At 58.7% G+C, this 16,391-nt stretch overlaps 1 protein-coding gene across 4 annotated transcripts in view; it reads right to left on the bottom strand.

The window, feature by feature from the left end:
* NFIC (nuclear factor I C) overlaps positions 1 to 7,702 on the bottom strand; it is a 67,713-nt gene extending 60,011 nt beyond the window's left edge. For 3 of the 4 annotated variants that reach the window (XM_032394615.1, XM_032394617.1, XM_032394619.1), the window contains exon 1: positions 1,339 to 1,485. In XM_032394615.1, coding sequence (XP_032250506.1) covers positions 1,339 to 1,368 — 30 coding nt within the window. In that variant the 5' untranslated portion in view covers positions 1,369 to 1,485. Of the gene's footprint in view, positions 1 to 1,338; positions 1,486 to 7,617 lie in introns of those variants that run through there. The other variant, XM_032394616.1, reaches the window with a different exon arrangement.
* Positions 7,703 to 16,391: the final 8,689 nt, after the last annotated feature.

The following is a 16,391-nucleotide window of genomic DNA, read 5'->3' as shown; positions in this document are numbered from 1 at the left end:
CCCCCCCCCCCCCCCCCCCCCCCCCGGCTCTGCACCGCCCTCTCCTTTTCTGGCGGGAGCCAGGAACTCCCTAGCGCGGCAAGAAAGATTCTACCATGAATGAGGGGGACCCCAAGATCCTGAATAGTGGACCCTCTCCACACAGACTGGCAGTCCCTGGGACCCAAGCTAGGCATAGGCATGCACGTGCTCCCCATAAGGGAGAGAGGAGGGGGACCGGACACCCAGGCTCCCGCTGGACTCCCACCTCCCAGAGTGCTGCACTTTGCAATCTGGAGGCCACACTGCCCCTCTCTCCAGAGCCTACCTTAGTCCTCAGGAGAAACTGAGGCCGCAACCCCATTGGCCTAAAGACACATAAGGACATGGGGGGAGCTGGAAGTAGACCGCGGCGGGGGGGGGGGGGCGTCCCAGAGGGAGCTGGAAGAGGAAAGGAGTCCCCCGGGGTGCGGCCTGGGACAGGGGCAGCCGCCCCCTCCCCACACACCCCCTTGCCCGTTGCACAAGGGCTCAGCCCCGGACAGTCTGGGAGCCTGGCCAGGGGTGAGAGGCTACGGGAGGGGGGCAGGGGCAGGTGCCGGGCTGGCGAGGGCGTCCGCAGCGCCGCAGTGCCCGGGCCAGACCCCGGAACGCCCGGCCTCCCGGCTCCTCCCGGCGGCGGCGGCGGCGGCGCAACAATCCAGAATCGATGCGGCGAAAATATCAGATCAGATCGGTGTCGGGGGGCGGGGGGCGCGGGAGACCGAGCCGGGATGTCAGCGCGCCCCCTCCCCCCGCTGCTGGCGCCTCCAACTCCGCGCGCCCCCTCCCCCTCCACGCACACGTGGGCCAATAATGGGGGGAAAGGCGTCCCGGGGCTGGGGTGGCGGGGCACAACCTTGGCGGGGGGCGGGGGGCACTGTCTGGGGAGCACATCCGAGGGATCCTCTCCTCCACAGTGCCGAGGGACCCAGCCAGGACCCCTCGATTCCTCCTAGAGGCAGGCCCGGTCAGGGCGGGGGGTCACGCAGAGGCCTGCCTTCGGCTCCCGGGGGAGGGCGCCCCCAGACCTTCCCGGGTGGGGTGGGGGCTAGCGTCCCGCCAGCCTGCACCCCGAGTCCCGCGTCCGCGTGGGGGGAGAGGCCGGGGCGCCGGGGGCGGGGCGGGAGTCCCGAGGGAGGGTCGGGGCGGGGGGTCTCCGGCCCAGCCCATCCCCCACCGGCCCCTGGCCCGCGGCGGGGGCACCCCGGCGGGGCGGCGGGAGGGACGCGCGCCTTTCCCGTCCCGCCTCCTCGGGCTTCCCGACTCCGGGGCCGGCGGCGGGGGGCGCGGGGGGCGCGGGCCGAGCGAGGGGCGTACCTGGGTCAGGCAGAGCGGGGACGAATACATCCCGGGCGCGGCGGGAGGCGCAGGGCCGGCCGGAGCGGGCGCGCTGAACTTACTGAGTCATTTTTCCAAACCCCCCCCCCGCGGCCGCGGCCGGCGCGCTCCTCGCCGCCTCCTCCCTCGGTCTCCCTCCTCCCTCCCTCCCGCGCTCGCTCTCTCTCCCTCTTCCTTTCCTGTCCCCCCTCCCTCTCTCCTCCTCCGTCTCTGTCTCTCCGTGTCTCTGTCTCTCCTCCCTCTGGCAGCCTCCCCCCCTCCTCCCCCCAATTTCCCTCCCCTCCCACCCGAACCTCCCACTTCTCAACATCCAACTTTCAAAGAAACGAGGGAAAAAAGAGCGCGAGCGGGGAAGGAAAGCCGCTTCCCCCCCATGCCCCATGAACCCCCATCATAGCTATTATTACGAATTACGAGCCGCCCTGGTCCCGGGCACCGGACGGGAACCAACCGGCCGCGCAGAGCCCGGTCGCCACGGGTCCCCGAGGACCGCCCACCCGAGTCAAGTGGGGACGGGGTGCTGGGCTGTTGCTGGACACTTTGGGGCCGGAGGTGGATTTTTAGGACCCCCCCCCCCAACCCTCCCCGCGCTGGCCGGGAAGTTGGAGAAAAGAGCCAAGTTTGGGGGGGGAGGGAAAGAATGAAGAAGTGACGTGTGCAGAGGCCGGCGCCAGCGCGCGTCTTTCCCCTTAAAGATGTACGACCCGGGGTGCAGGGCAGGAGTGGGGGGTCCCACAGCATCCTCTCCCCCTGCTCCCCGGAGAGCCAGACATGGGCTGCAGTTCCCCCCTGGCACAGAGGCTGGCTCCAAGGGCACTCTTGCCCACCCCACCAGTCCCGAAGGTCCCAACTAACCCAAGAGCCTCCAGGAATCTGCTCTCACCCCTTCAGTTAGCACCAAAGGGGAACTAGGTGTGTGTGGGGGGTTGCTTTGGCATCCCCCGTTAGTCACCCCAACATCCCAAGAGGATGTGTCCAGAACCTCAGGTTGGCCAGATAAACCCTTGCAGCCTCTTCTCTGGGTGTCCAATAATTCCTACTGAGCCTAGGAGTGTGCCCATTTCACGGATCTGGAAACTGAGGCACGGTGAATGGGTTGGCACCAGGCCACCTGGCCCCAGAACCCACCTTTCTAAAGCTCCATTGTTCTCCCTCTAGAGTAACTGGGCACAGACCTGACCTCCCCCAGTCTCTGCCCCCAGGGTGCCATGACCTCAACCGTCCCCCTTTCACCCCCTGAATCCTCCCAGCTTCAACTGCAGAAGCTCTCATTCCCACCCCACAGACTAGGGTGATATGTCCCTCTGCCCCTTGGTGTTGTCCCCTCTAAAGTGCACTAACAGTGCCCATTCATGGGGTCCATGGGCATAAGGATAATGACACTTAGCAGAGCCTTGACCTTGGGTCAAATGTGCACCAAGACATTCTTAGAAAGCCTGATGATTTTGATTTGTCTCTCCCGGTGTCCTGATGCCAGATGATACCCTCTTGCCAACTTGGGGCAGGTGCCCCATGCCCAGGGTAATGGGAGGTGCCAGGAACCCTATTATTCTCCCGTGTTATAGGGAGGAAACAGGCTCAGGGTCCCAGGGCTAGACTAGGAGGGAGCAGGGTTCCTACGGAGCACGTATTCCCTGGGCCACACTGACTCCCCACTGCATGTGGGTGTCCGTTATTCAAACAAACAGTGCTTAGCACATCATGAGCACTTCACAAATGTTTGAAAACCCCTTGGCTATCAGGCAGCCGGTGTGGGGGGGTGCATTTAAAACTCCAGGATGAATGGGGAAAGTCAAGTGTCTAAGAATCCAAATGCCAACATAACATAAAGCAATATTTTATTATTTTTAAATGGCCAGGAACACAGAGCACAAGATTCCAAATTCACAGACATTTAAAGGTTACACTTGACTGCGGAGGGTTCTCCCAGCTCAGCCCCCTCATTCCCGCCCAGCTTGCCACCTGAGCTCCTTTCCAAGGTGAAGTCTGGAGAGCACAGACTGCCCCTCTCAGAGCCTCGGTCTCCACATCTGTAAAATGGCAACAGTGCTGGGACGCATGGAGGAGGGTTGGAGATGGGAGTCCTGAGGTCACCTATGTGAACACTGTGGGCAAAGTGCAGAGAAGAACCTTCTGCAAATTCCTGAACACCAGTGAACTGTTACAAATCTATATATTCTAGTTCGGGTGGGAGGGGCCCTGCGGCGCACACAGTAGGTCCACAGCTGGCCCGCTCTAGCGCAGGCTTGCAGCCTGGTCTACATCTCATCCAGCAGCAGCTACACTCCTGTGTGCCTCAGCTTCCCCTTGGTGAAAAAGGGAGAAGGTAGTTTCCACCCCCTGGGTTATTATGGGTGAACCAGGGACTATTTGGGCTGAGGTCAACTGCACCGAGCAGTTATCCGAACAAAGCAATCGGTGGATTTGGACCTGTTTGTGCAAGGGTCCAGAAGGGGGCCGGGGGGCATGATTTAGCTCCGGGCACTTTGGAGCACAATTTAGCTCATTGGTTAAAAAATTAAAAATGCACTCTCCTTATCATTCATTGTGCCTTCTCTCTAACTGTCCCCGATCCAGACGCACAAGCGTGTTGCCCACTACTCTACCAGTAATGGCAACAATTTGGGAACAGGGCACCGTGTCCCTCTGCGGAGGGCCAGATCAGTAATGCCAGCATGGGCACAGGCTGGAATACTATGCAGCTCCTAAAAGAACAAGAGGCTCCCACCGGCAGATGCCTCTGGGAGACACACAGCGGGGAAAACAAGCTGGAGACCAGGGCTTCCCACCCGAGGGTGCTCTGGATCCTTCTCGGCTGGGGCTTGGGGCATCCTAAACACTGTGGGGGAGGGGTGCTGAGCAGCATCCCTGGCTGGAGCACCCCCAGTCCTGACCACCGCAGATGTCCCCAGACATGGCCCAGTGTCTCCTGGGGGCAGAACAGTCCCTGGGTGAGACCAACCCCACTCACTGTAAATGCTGCAAATAGACTCAAGATCTCACTGGGGATTGTTTTTACAAAATACGCAAGCATCCTTTATAAGACTATGTACCTGTTACATGTGCAACGGTTCAGAAGAAGCTGAATGAAACCAGAGCATCCCCCGGAGCAGGGACCCACACAGGTAGGGGTGATGAGGCAGGTTGGTTTTCACTTGGGATACTTTGGTATACTCTTTAGATGTGCACGAATGGTCTGTCTCATTAAAAACAAACTTTTAAAAAAGTGAGTGGCATTCACAGAGCAGCTCAGGCAGGGACCACAGGTGCCCACCTAGTAACTCCAGAGCGACCACCCCCTAGAGAACAGAGGACACAGCACCGTGCCAGGCCTTGGGAACGCACACTTGGGACAGCGTCACTCCTCCTCGGCCCTTGTGTGCTCCCATTTCACAGAGGAGAAACTGAGGTTCTAGAAGGGGACGCTGAGGTCTTTGGTCTTGGTAAGTAAAGGCAGGACGGGACACAGGGCTGGCAGAGACACGCAGCACATACACCATGCCACACAATACTCACGTCACAGGAATACAGACACACACAGTCACACACCAGTGACACAAACACATAAAGATTCGCCTGAACGCAGGCCCACCCACAAACACAGACGTCCCCACACCTAGCCTCAAGCCTCACGACAGAAGGGCACCAGGGACTCACAGGCTCACACAAGGCACACGCATCCACACAGACTCGGGCACACTCAGGAGACACACAGACCCACTCGAGTGCACACACAGCCATGACCACAACACACGTACACTCCTTCACAATCACACACTCACACCCAAACACAACCATACACACCTAGGATCACACCCGCCCACGAGCAGAACCGCTCCCAGTATCCCTACGCAGGCGTGGGGGCCCATATGTGAAATAACCACATCCCTGCTCCTCCCCCGTGCAGTCCCATGGACACCCCCAACCCGCGCCCCCCCCCCCCCCCCCCCCCCCCGGCCCCTGCAGCCGGGCTCAGAGCTCTCCAGGTCCGGCTGGAGGCCGGGGCGGGTGGGGTGGCTCCTCTCCACTCTCACAAGTGCAGGTGCCTGTCTGCGTGTGGTTGCGTGTGCCCCTCTGTGTGCGTGGCATTATGTACGCCTGTGTCATGGGTGTGAATGTTCCTGTGCCACTGCACCGGGTGGGGGACAAGGGGAGAGGCTTGCACTGGGGAGGGCAGCCCAGGTGTCCCACTGCACAGGAGTGTGGTGGGAGTGTTGTGTTTCAGCGCTGGGGGCGAGTGCAGGGGAGGGTGAGGACTGGCAGGGGGTGGGAAGTTTACCAGACTATGGGACCCTGAGGGTTGGGTGCCAAGGTACCCCTGTGTCCATGTAGGACGCCTTTTTCCCTTTCCCAAACAGCACCCCAAAATGGGATGCACGTTCAAAGAAAAAAGCAGAGACTCCGGCCTGGCCTTGGTGCTTTTATATTTAGAAAATTATATAAAGTGCCCTGGCGTGGGGGTGGGGGTGCAGCGGGGATTCCCCTGTAGGGGAGAAAACAACACTTTGTGCCCGCCCCGTCTGTCCTCGTAGGGGGCAAGTGCAGGGAGGCAGGACTGGGAGGGTGGTAGCTCCTAGCATAGAGAGGATGAGGGGGTTTCCTTGGCCACCCTCCTGAGCCCGACCTGGCCCGCGCGCTTCTGTTACCGGCCATCCCTCGGGACCTCTTCGGCCGCGGAGTGGGGGGACCCCCACCGCCCCGCCTCCCTCTGGGGCAGGTCCCCGCGCACGCGCAGCCCCTGGCGGGAGAAGGAGCCGCCACCGTGTGATCGTGTCCCGGCGCCACCTCGTGCCCGATCCTCAAGCCAGGACCACCTGGGGCCTCGCGGATGGGGTACCCCGAGTCGGAGGGAAGTGGAGGGGACGGTGTGTGGGGGGTGAGATGAGGGGACAGAGCTTTGGCATGGTAGAGGAAACACCCGGCCCTCACTCAGCAACCCCGGTTACAGGAAAAAAGGAACTGGGGGTGGGGGCGAGGGACAGTGTAGACCCATCCCCAGGAATAGTCACTCGGCGCTAATCACACGCACACAGTGACACCCAACTGTCCCCTGGGACACAGGGACACGACACAGTTCCCCATTCACCAGCAACCCCCTAACCGCCACACATTCACATGGGGATACCCCACGGGTCACCCAGGGACATCACGGCCCTCGGGGACACACAACCCCGCCGTAGAGCTTCACAACACCTTCCCACAGGGACGCACGGTTACCCAGACACACACACTGTCCCTTAGCCGCACAATGCTCTAACACACACGCAACACAACACACACAGCCACGTGGATGCGCAGACACACACAGACACATAAAGGAGAGGACTCGACGCCTCGAGACCCACGGACCCATGGCCAGAGACGGGACCACCCAGCCGTACAGACACGCGGGCGCATCCCCGGCTTCCCGTGCTGACCCGTTTGGGAGCACAGAAGCCCCCAAACGCACCCCTCGAGTGCCGGATGCCAACGACGCCCGCGGACTGGACACCGGAACCCTCAAGTGCAGCCACCGACGCTAGCGGGCCTGGGGCGCGCCGGGCCGAGACCCGGTGACCCCTCCCGGCTGGGACCCGGCGCGCGCCGCGGAGGGGCCGGGGTCGACCCGGGGGCGGGGCTGAGGCATCGCAAGGGCGGGCGGGGTGGCGGCCCCCGCGCGGCGCCGAGCGCAGCCGCCCGCCCGGCTCCAAGTTCAAGGCGCCCGGCGGCGGCCGCTGCGCGCTCTCCGCCCCTCTCCGCAGCGGCCATTTTCCGCTAGCTGGCGCGCGGCGCTTGCCCGGGCCGGGGCACCCCGCGGGGGCCGCCGCGACCCCCGCCCCGCACGGCCCCGGGCGGGCGCCCCCTCCTCGGCCCACGCTCCCCCGCGGCCTGCGCGCTTGGGGGTCGTGCGCTCCGGGCCGCGCCCTCCCGCCTCCGGCCCGGCCAGGGAGGAGGCGGGAGCCGGGTCTGGGGGGGACCCTCTCCCGGGAGCCCCGCCCTCTCCGCTAACTCCGCGGCGCCCGCCAGGGGCCCCCCACTTGGGGTCCCCCGCTGAGCCCCGCGCGCCAGCTCCGCCCCCAGCCGCGGGGGGGGGGGGGGGGCCGCGGCGGGGGGGGGCCCCGCAGCCGCGGTCGGTGTGTGGGGGGGTCCCCGCCTCGAGCCCCTCCCCTGGGCGGCCCCCGCCCCCTGCCCCCCCCAGACCTTGCAACTTTCGCCGGGAGCCCACGCACCACCCCAAAAACTCCCCGGGCGAAAACGAAAGTGGGGGCGGCGACGTACCATGGCGCTGCTGCGAGGAGGCGAGGCCGGCGCCGGAGCGAGCGCGCTCGGTCCCCGGCGAGGGGGGGCCGGAGGCGGCGGGAGGAGGCGGCGAGGGAGGGCGCGCGGGGGAGGGAGCGAGCGCGCGAGGGAGGGGGCGCGCCGCGCCCGCCCCCCCCGGCCCGCAGGACCCTCCCCTCGGCCCGCCCTCCCCCCGGCCCCGCGCGCCGCCCGCGCCTCAGGCCGCTCCGCGCCCCGGCTCCGGCTGCGGCTCCATCCCCGGCCCGGGCCGCGCGAGGGGAGGCCGAGCAAGCGGCCGCCGCGGCGGGTCGTGGGGCCCAGGTCGGGCTGGCTGCGGAGGAAGCGGATCCACCTTCGCCGCGGCGCGCGCGCGCTCACACACACTCACACACTCACACACACACACTCACACACTCACACGCAGAGGGCTCAGGGACACTCGCGGCCCGGGCCTCCTCGACTCCGACACGGACACACAACGCACACCGACGCGCGCAGACCCACACAGTCGCGCTTGCAGCTTGTTACAGACACACACAGCCTGCGGTGTCATCCAGACACGCGGGGACCCACACTCACGGCCGGTGGGGTGTCTCGGACGCACACTCCTGCAGGATGCCACGAACACAGACTCACACGGCCTGCGGGTGTCACCCAGACACTCGGGGACTCACATATTCACAGCCTGTGGGGTGTCACCCAGACAACCACAGGCTCCACGCTGTCACACACAGACTCACAGCCTGCAGGGTGTCACCTGGACGCTCACACAGATTGACAATCATAGAAAGACACTCCAGACCTCGGACTGACCTGCACACCGACCCCCAGGACCCCTCCCCCAGGCGATCGCGCCAGCCACCCGGGCCCGTGAGTGCAGGTGTCCCGGATACACGCAGTCACAACAAGCACGCATAGCGGGGAGACGGGACAGATGGGGACACAGACAGAGACTCGGACACCGAGGGCGACAGACCTGGGGGGCGGGGGTCCCCTGGGGGTCCCGCAGGGGCTCCAGCGGGGCGGGGGGCGGGGAGCGCGCGCGGCGGCTTCACAGGTTGGGGGTGAGCGGGCGCCCCCTCCCCGGGTCAGGATTAATGGTGGCGCCTCGGCAGCGGGGGGAGGGGCGGGGCCGAGGAGGGTCAGCCCCCCGCCCCTGCCGCGCGGGCAGCGGTGAGCTGGGACGCTGTGCCGCAGCGCCCCCCCCATCCCTGAGCGCTCTCCCGCAGTCCCCCTCCTCCCGCAGCCGCAGCGCAGGCACCGCCCCCTCCCCCCCTCCCTGGCTCTGCGTCTGGCGCAGCTGGGGGACGACGGGAGGGGTCTTGCCCGAGCCCGGTGGGTGGAGGAGATTCTGTTATCGTCCTTCTGTCCGGGTTTCCCTCAGCCTGCGACCCCAGTTCCCCGCACTGGGGCTCCAGGATTCAGGGACTCTTTTGGAGAAGTGGTTCCCAGCTCCCCCAGGGAGGACGCCAGGGTTTAGGGTGGGGGCCGGCGGCATCTCAGGACGAGAATCAGGCCCTGGACCGCCCTTCTGGAGCCATGGCTGACTCTGGGGGCTTCTGGAAGTTGATTCTGCGGTTCTGTGTGCGCGGCTGGGCATCCCAGAGGCTGGGAAATCTCAGACAGATGGGATATGACAGCAAGCCTGCCTACATAGTAGGTGCTCAGTAAGTCTGGGCTACGCGGAGCAGATCTCCACCAGGCCCGGAGCACCCGCTCTGAGAGCTGAGGTCTCATCGCCTCTGCACGCTCTCCCAGTGTTTCAGAAGGGAAAACTGAGGCCCAGAGAGGGGACCTCATCCTCCCCCCTTTCAACCAGCCTGTCGGAAGCTTGAGGACCCTAATCCTAACGCCTTCTTCAGGGTTCTCCGCGGGTGGGAGGGGAAGGTTCTGCAGGTGGCCTCCACTCTCACAGACGTGAAGCCAGAGGAAGTGGGGTGGCTACTCTGGCTCTGGGGAGGGAAGGGTTAAGTGGATAGAGACCCCTTCCCCCACCCTCTGTCTCTCTCACCCTCTCCCTCTTTCCAACCCCCCCCCATCTCTAATCTGCCTCTGTTAATCCCCAGCTTGAATCCTCTGCCTCTCCCTCTTAGGGACCTGAGAGGAAGGGTGGGGGGGAATGGGTTGATAGCTGCCAGACCCCAGGGATTGGAGCCCAGAGGATAGTCAGGGGGGCACAGAAGCAGCCCCCACCATCACTTTTCCCAGAGGCCACCCCTGGGCTGCAGGAACAGTGCTTTATGGGAGCAGCTCTGTTACCCTTCCCAGCAACCCTATGAGGTGGGTGTTAGTAACTCCATCCCCATTTCATGAGGGGGAAACTGAGGCCCACGGAGGTTTAGACAAGTGCCCAAGGTCACCCAGCTGGTCTGGAGGACGCTTTCCTGACTAACATCCTCATAATTTTAGCTTCTTTTGTGATCTGAATAGGCTGAGCATCTCTCAAATCATCAACTCCTGTTTCCTGAGTTTCTGCCTCTGCAGAACAAGGACCCCCCCCTTTCCTCCAGATGTGTTGGCCTGCTGTGCTTTTACTCCATTACATTCCTGGGAGGCAGACTGAGTAGTAAACGTATGAAAAGTGTCCAGCCTTACAAAGACCAAAGAAAAGATAGCAACACGTAAGAAAATACCATCTCTGGCGCTCATCAAAGTAGGTAAAGATTTTTACATTGATAAAAGCTAGTGCTGGTGAGGATAGGGTGAAGCAGGCATTTTCATAAATTGCTTGGAGGTGAATGTGTGTATCAATTGGGAAAGCAGGTTGGCATGCATGGCAGAGGCCTAAGACAAGTTCAGGCCTCATGGTCCAGCTTCTGGGAGTCTGTCTCCAACTTAACGTATGATTGCCCCCGAAGATGTCCTTCGCCATATGCTTGTGAAAATTGCTACAAAACCGTGTTTCTCAGCCCTTTTTTCATGATATTCCCTCTTGACTTTTTCTTTCCTGATCACCTCTCACTATACTGCGTATAGACTGAATGTTTGCCTTTATGCTTTATGCATATCTGTGTTTTGTACATTAGAAGAGTAAGATCTTATGTACCCCCCACCCCACCCCAGGACCAATTTCTGCCCCTGTTGAGAATGCATATCACCAATCATGGTGTAGCCTTCTGATGAAATGTGATACGGTCCTTTAAAAAGAATGAAGTTCCATTAAGAACAAGACAACTACTCAAAAGGAAAAACATGCAGAAAGCATGAACAGGCATACTACGAATGATGAGACAGGAGTGGTCAACAAGGGCATAATGAGATGTCCAGCCTCTTTGAGGATCAAGGGAATGCATGGTCAGGCCATAACAAGGCCCCGTGTCCCCCTTATCATGGCCATAAATTAAAAATGTCCAGCGATGGGGCGCCTGAGTGGCTCAGTCGTTAAGCGTCTGCCTTCAGCTCAGGTCATGGTCCCGGGGTCCTGGGATCGAGCCCCACATCGGGCTCTCTGCTCAGCGAGAAGCCTGCTTCTCCCTCTGCCTGCCGCTCCCCCTGCTTGTGTTCCCTCTCTCGCTGTCTCTCTCTCTGTCAAATAAATAATAAAAATTAAAAAAAAATGTCCAGCGATACCAAATGTCAACAAGATTGTGGGTACACAGAGCACTTCCACACCGCATCGACTCTGGAAAACAGACTGACATGCATCACAACACTGGCCATCCACAGGCCACGTAACGGCCTTTCCTCTCCCGGATACCTATCCACAAGAAACCTTTGCTTGTTGCTTCCGGGAAACATGCCCCACAATGGTCATCACTGCATCGTGAAGAAGGCAAAAACCCAGAAACCACCCAAATGCCCATCACTGAGAGAGTGGAGAGATGCATTGTGGGAAATTCACCTCCTGGCATATTCATCAGTGGCCCAGCGGTGTCCTCAGCCACAGGTGAACAGTGTAGAGGGATGGAGCAACAGGACATCCATTGGGCAGTGAGCCCCCCAATGTTCCACACAGCATGATAGCCTCCTTATGAAGTTAGAGTACTTGAAACGAAATGACAATTCATAGCAATTGGAGATATGCTTATTTTTAAGCAGGGGGAAAGGATGAATTCCAGATGGAGGAGTGTGGTCACTTTCAGAGGGAGAACCCAGACAGCAGGATGGGGTTATTACTAAAATTCTCTTTATCCAGGTGGTGTTGAGCTGGTGGGTATTTATTCTATTAGCAAACTTTAAAATTTATGGATAAATGGAACTGTGATGAGAGTAAGTCATGAGTCAGACTGGGACTGAACTCATTCTGGCATCTAAAGCCCAAACAAAACGCTGAACCACTAGCTCAGAAGGACGTGTGAGAGGAAACTGTCAGCTCCACGTGGCGGGGGTAGGGGGTGTCCTTCTGGTTAGTTCATAGCTGCATCCCTGACACTGAGAACAGCTCCTGGTACATAGTAGGTGCTCAATAAATCTTTGTTGCATGAATGAAAGCCTCAGAGGGACCAAAAGCCTTGTAAAATCCCATTTTAAAAACAGATCACAGGGGTGCCTGGGTGGCTCAGTCGGTTAAGCATCTGATTTCAGCTTGGGTCATGATCTCAGGGTTGTGAGATCGAGCCCTGTGTCGGACTCCATGCTGGGCATGGAGCCTGCTTAAGATTCTCTCTCTCTCCCTCTCCCTCTCCCTCTGTCCCTCCCCACCTCCCACTCTAAAAAAAAAAGAAAGAAAAAAATCACACATGTATATGCGTATATAATGTATTGACCTGTATTATATATTATATATGTATATAAAGTGTATAACAACATGTATGTTTTCATGGGTTCATTATTTATGTAGTGTATATAAAACGTCTATGCTTTAAATATGTTATGTATAATACATATATATGTATGTAACATGTCTTATATAAAATGTATATGCATTCAAAGTTATTATGTATTGTTATATATCATATAATGCATATTCATATATTATGTATGTGTATATATTAAATATGTTAATTAAATAATTAAACATATTTAAAAGAATCACACACACCGCTCCCCCCCCCCCCCGGGTTACTCAGTCATAGCACTGGCGTGAACCGATGTCCGAGATGCTTTGCTACGGAGGGGAACCCAAATCGCTGAATGATGAAGACATCCTTCCAACATTTATGGCTGAGCATAGCCAGAGCCACACGGGGCCGCGGAAGCAGGCCCCCCAACCCCCCGTGGGGCGGGAGCCATGCCTAACCCCATTCTGCAGTTGTGGGAACTGAGACCCAGAGAGTTACTAATTACCCAAAGTTCCTCTCTCCTCAGCCCTGCCCCAGGAGCACAGAAGCAGTCCTGGACAATAAGTAAACCCATGGGCGCGGCCACGTGTCTGGCTTCTTTCTCTCAGCATAATTGTTTTGAGGTTCATCCATCTGTCACGTATCCCAATAGCTCATGCCTTTTTATTGTTGGCTAGTGTCCCCTGTCCGGACAGGTCACAGCTTGCTTATCTGGCTCACCTGCCGATGGGCATCTGCGGTGTTTCCTCAGACTGTTACAAATAAAGCTGCTGGAACTTCTGGGTGCAATGTCTTATGAGCCTTCCCTTTCATTCCTCCTGGTGAATGTCTGGGAGTGGAATGGGTCACAGGCTGAGTGCGTTCATACAGAAGTGTGTGCACTGCCGTAAGCTTTCCTTTCTCCTGGGTGAAGACCCAGGGGTAGAACGCTGGATCCCGTGGTCGTAGGCGTGTGTCTGGCTTTTTAAGAACTTGCCAAACTGTTTTCCAAAGTGGTGGTACTACCCACCAGCAGGGTTGGGGAGTCCTCGCTGCCCCACCTCGGGTGGCTGAGCTTGAACAAACAGAGCAGCAGATGAAGGGGAAAAGTGGCAGCAGTGGTGGGGGCTGAGGTAGTGGGCAAGATGACGGACGGAATTGAGCAGGGGCTGGATTATGCAGGGACTGAATAGGTTCTTGTTTGCAAAGTGCCTAGAACAGGACCCGGCATGCAGCGAAGGATAGAGGAGAGTCCGATGCGTGAAAACAAAGCCAGCTGGAGGTGTGAGGCTGTGCACCCCCACCCCACGGCTTTACCTTAGCACCTGGGAATAACCTGAGTGCCCAGCGGTAGGGGATTGTAGAGGAAATGTCACAGGATGGGGGAGTCAGGCAGGCTTCCCAGAACGGTCAGTGGTGTGGGAAAAATGGTGGTGATGTGACTTTAAAGGGGGAAAAATAGCATGTGATTTTTGTACAAACCACATATTTCATAACAATAGTGAGTACAAGTATACCAAGCTCATTTTGTGCCCTGTACTGTTCAAAGTTACTCAGGGGTCAAACACTTCCGTAAAGAGCCAGAGATTAAATATTTTCGGCTTTGCCAACCACGTGGTCTCTGATGCACCTACTCAGCTTTGCCCTTGTAGCTTGAGAGCCAAAAGCCACCAGGATGGCATATCAACAGATGGGCCGTGTACCAATAAAACTTTATGAACACCAAAGCATAAATTTCACATAACCTTCACAAAATATTATTCTTTAGATTTCTTACAACCATTTAAGAATGCAAAAATAATTCTTAGCCCGTGTTGCACACAAAAATATCTGGCCCCTGGAATGTAGTTTGCTGATTCCCGCATTAACTCATCGCTACTGCTCCATGGGAAAGAGAACTGTCATCATTCTCATTGTATGGATGAGGAAACTGAGACACAGAGAGGTTGAGAGAATTGTCCAAGGTCACACAGCCAATATGTGGGAAGCCTGGGATTTAAAGCTGGCCAGTGTGGCTCACAAGGGCCATCTGCCTAACTCCCAGACAGTCTTGCCTTCCAGCCGTTAGCTGTGTAAAAGCGTAGGAAAAGAGAAAGGTGGAGGGGGGAATAGTCCAGGAGAAAAGAGATCACAATTGCAACAATGGTGTTAGACAATTTTTTTTTTTTTCTAAACTCTTTTTCCTTGTCAATGTTGCTGTGGGAGGTGTTACTATAATGGGGGGGGAGGGGTGTTCAGACTTTGCAACAGAAGCCAGTGTCCTCACCTTTGCAGGACTTTCTCAGCCCTCAGATGTTCCCTCTGCAAAGTCTCATCACCCCCCACCCCTTGAATCCTCCGGAACCTTGGAGGTTAACTATAGCAGGTATCATTATGCCCATTTTATAGATGAGGAAATTGAGGCCCGCAGGTGGCCCAGGAGCCCTGATAACAGCTTTCATTGTGTAGGCAGCCATTTCCGGCTATTATCCCATTTAGTGCTCAAACAGCCCCGGAGGCAGGCAGGGGAGGCCTGATTAGCATGTTTGGTAGAAGAGACCTCACTCAGGCCAGGAGAAGGAAATGACTTGCCCAGAGTCACACGGTGGGGAAGCTGGTGTGACCAGGTCTGCTGGGGTCCTGTTCCCTCGGGAATGCTGGGACTGCCCTGCACGCTGGGTGCCAAAGCTCTCGGTGCAGGGAGCCGACCACCAGCTTAGGTGTGTCCCCTGGGACCCCTACCGCCTGGTGCCCCTTTCTCAAGGCTCTCCCCTCTCTGGTGTCTGTCTCTGGGGGTGGGGGGGCTGGACTTGAGATCTTCGTATTTTCGGCCTTGCCGTAGCCCTCCCCGAAACTCTGGATTGGGCCTGGCACAAGCTAGATCCTCAGAGCCGAAATGAGGGTGAGGCACTTATGGGGGCCTGCAACATTGCAGGGAGGGGGGCACCAAAAACTCAGTCCTCAAGATGGCTAATCTCTGAACACAATCTTTTCAAGAATCAAAATGAATGCGGACAATCCACAACTAACAAAACAATCCTGTTTAAATAAAGACAAGGTCAGTATCACTGATTTGTGGTTTTTGGCCTCAGGCTTGCAGCTGGTACCCCTCAGCCCTGGAGGTCCAGGGGGATGGAAGGCCAGATCCAAGGGGGCCTGGAGGGGGCCCTGCGGTGGATGGGAAGGGCATCCCAGGCAGAGGGACCAGCTCAAGCAAAGGTGTGGAGGCAGCTAAGTCTGTTGAGTAACCAGCGGGAGAGGGGGCTACCGCAGTCGGGGGGGGGGGGGTGGTGGAGCTTGAAGGCCATGTGCGCTGTCCTTTGAGGAGGCTGCCCCCTTTTCTGCAAAATGCAGGGATGCGGGTGGATGATGAGAGCCTCCAAACTCCCTTCCCGCCACCCCCACTCCCAGCCGCCAAGCGCAAGGCCAGGAGTGTGATTTTCAGGGTGAGCCCAGCCTAGGCTTCGTTCCAATCCCTTCTTCCTGCCAACAGCTCTCTCTCCTCCTTTTGATTCTGTTGGAAAAAAAAAAAAAACCTCCCCCTCCCCCCCCCCCCCCCCAACCGCTGCCGGGAGGAATCTGACCTGGCAGAGGGCCCGGGTCTCCGCCCTCCCCCAAGCTGTCCTCTGCCAAGTGCAACGTGGCCAAACCAGGGGACCCTCTGCGGATGGTACCCCCCACCCTGGGCACAGAGGTGTGGAGGAGCTCCCTGCCTCAGTTTCCCCCCAGGAGGGCAGCAGGGCTGCTCCAGGGACCCCTGGCCCCCTCCAGGGCTCAGCTCCACACGCCACCCCACCCCCACCCCCCCGACCTAAGACCATCTGTTCATCATTGAGAACCTCAGCACTGGGGTTTCATTGGCGGAGAGATTCTGGAGCTAAGGGGCAAATCCTGGGTCCAAAGTGGAGGAGGAGAGGGCTGGCCCAGGCCTCAGCCACCTAACCCCCTTGGTCCAAGCTGGGCTTCTGGGCCGGGTGGGCTTTCGGGACCCCTACACTTGTCTACACACACCCACATGGACCCATCTCCTCTGTTCCCCAGAAACAGGGCTGGACGACTTCTGACACTGGCTAGAACCAAGGCCCAGCCAACCGT

This window comes from Phoca vitulina, unplaced genomic scaffold (assembly GCF_004348235.1).
Source record: "Phoca vitulina isolate PV1807 unplaced genomic scaffold, GSC_HSeal_1.0 scaffold81, whole genome shotgun sequence".
NCBI classification, from domain to species: domain Eukaryota; kingdom Metazoa; phylum Chordata; class Mammalia; order Carnivora; family Phocidae; genus Phoca; species Phoca vitulina.
This window is presented reverse-complemented; position numbering and strand designations above follow the sequence as displayed.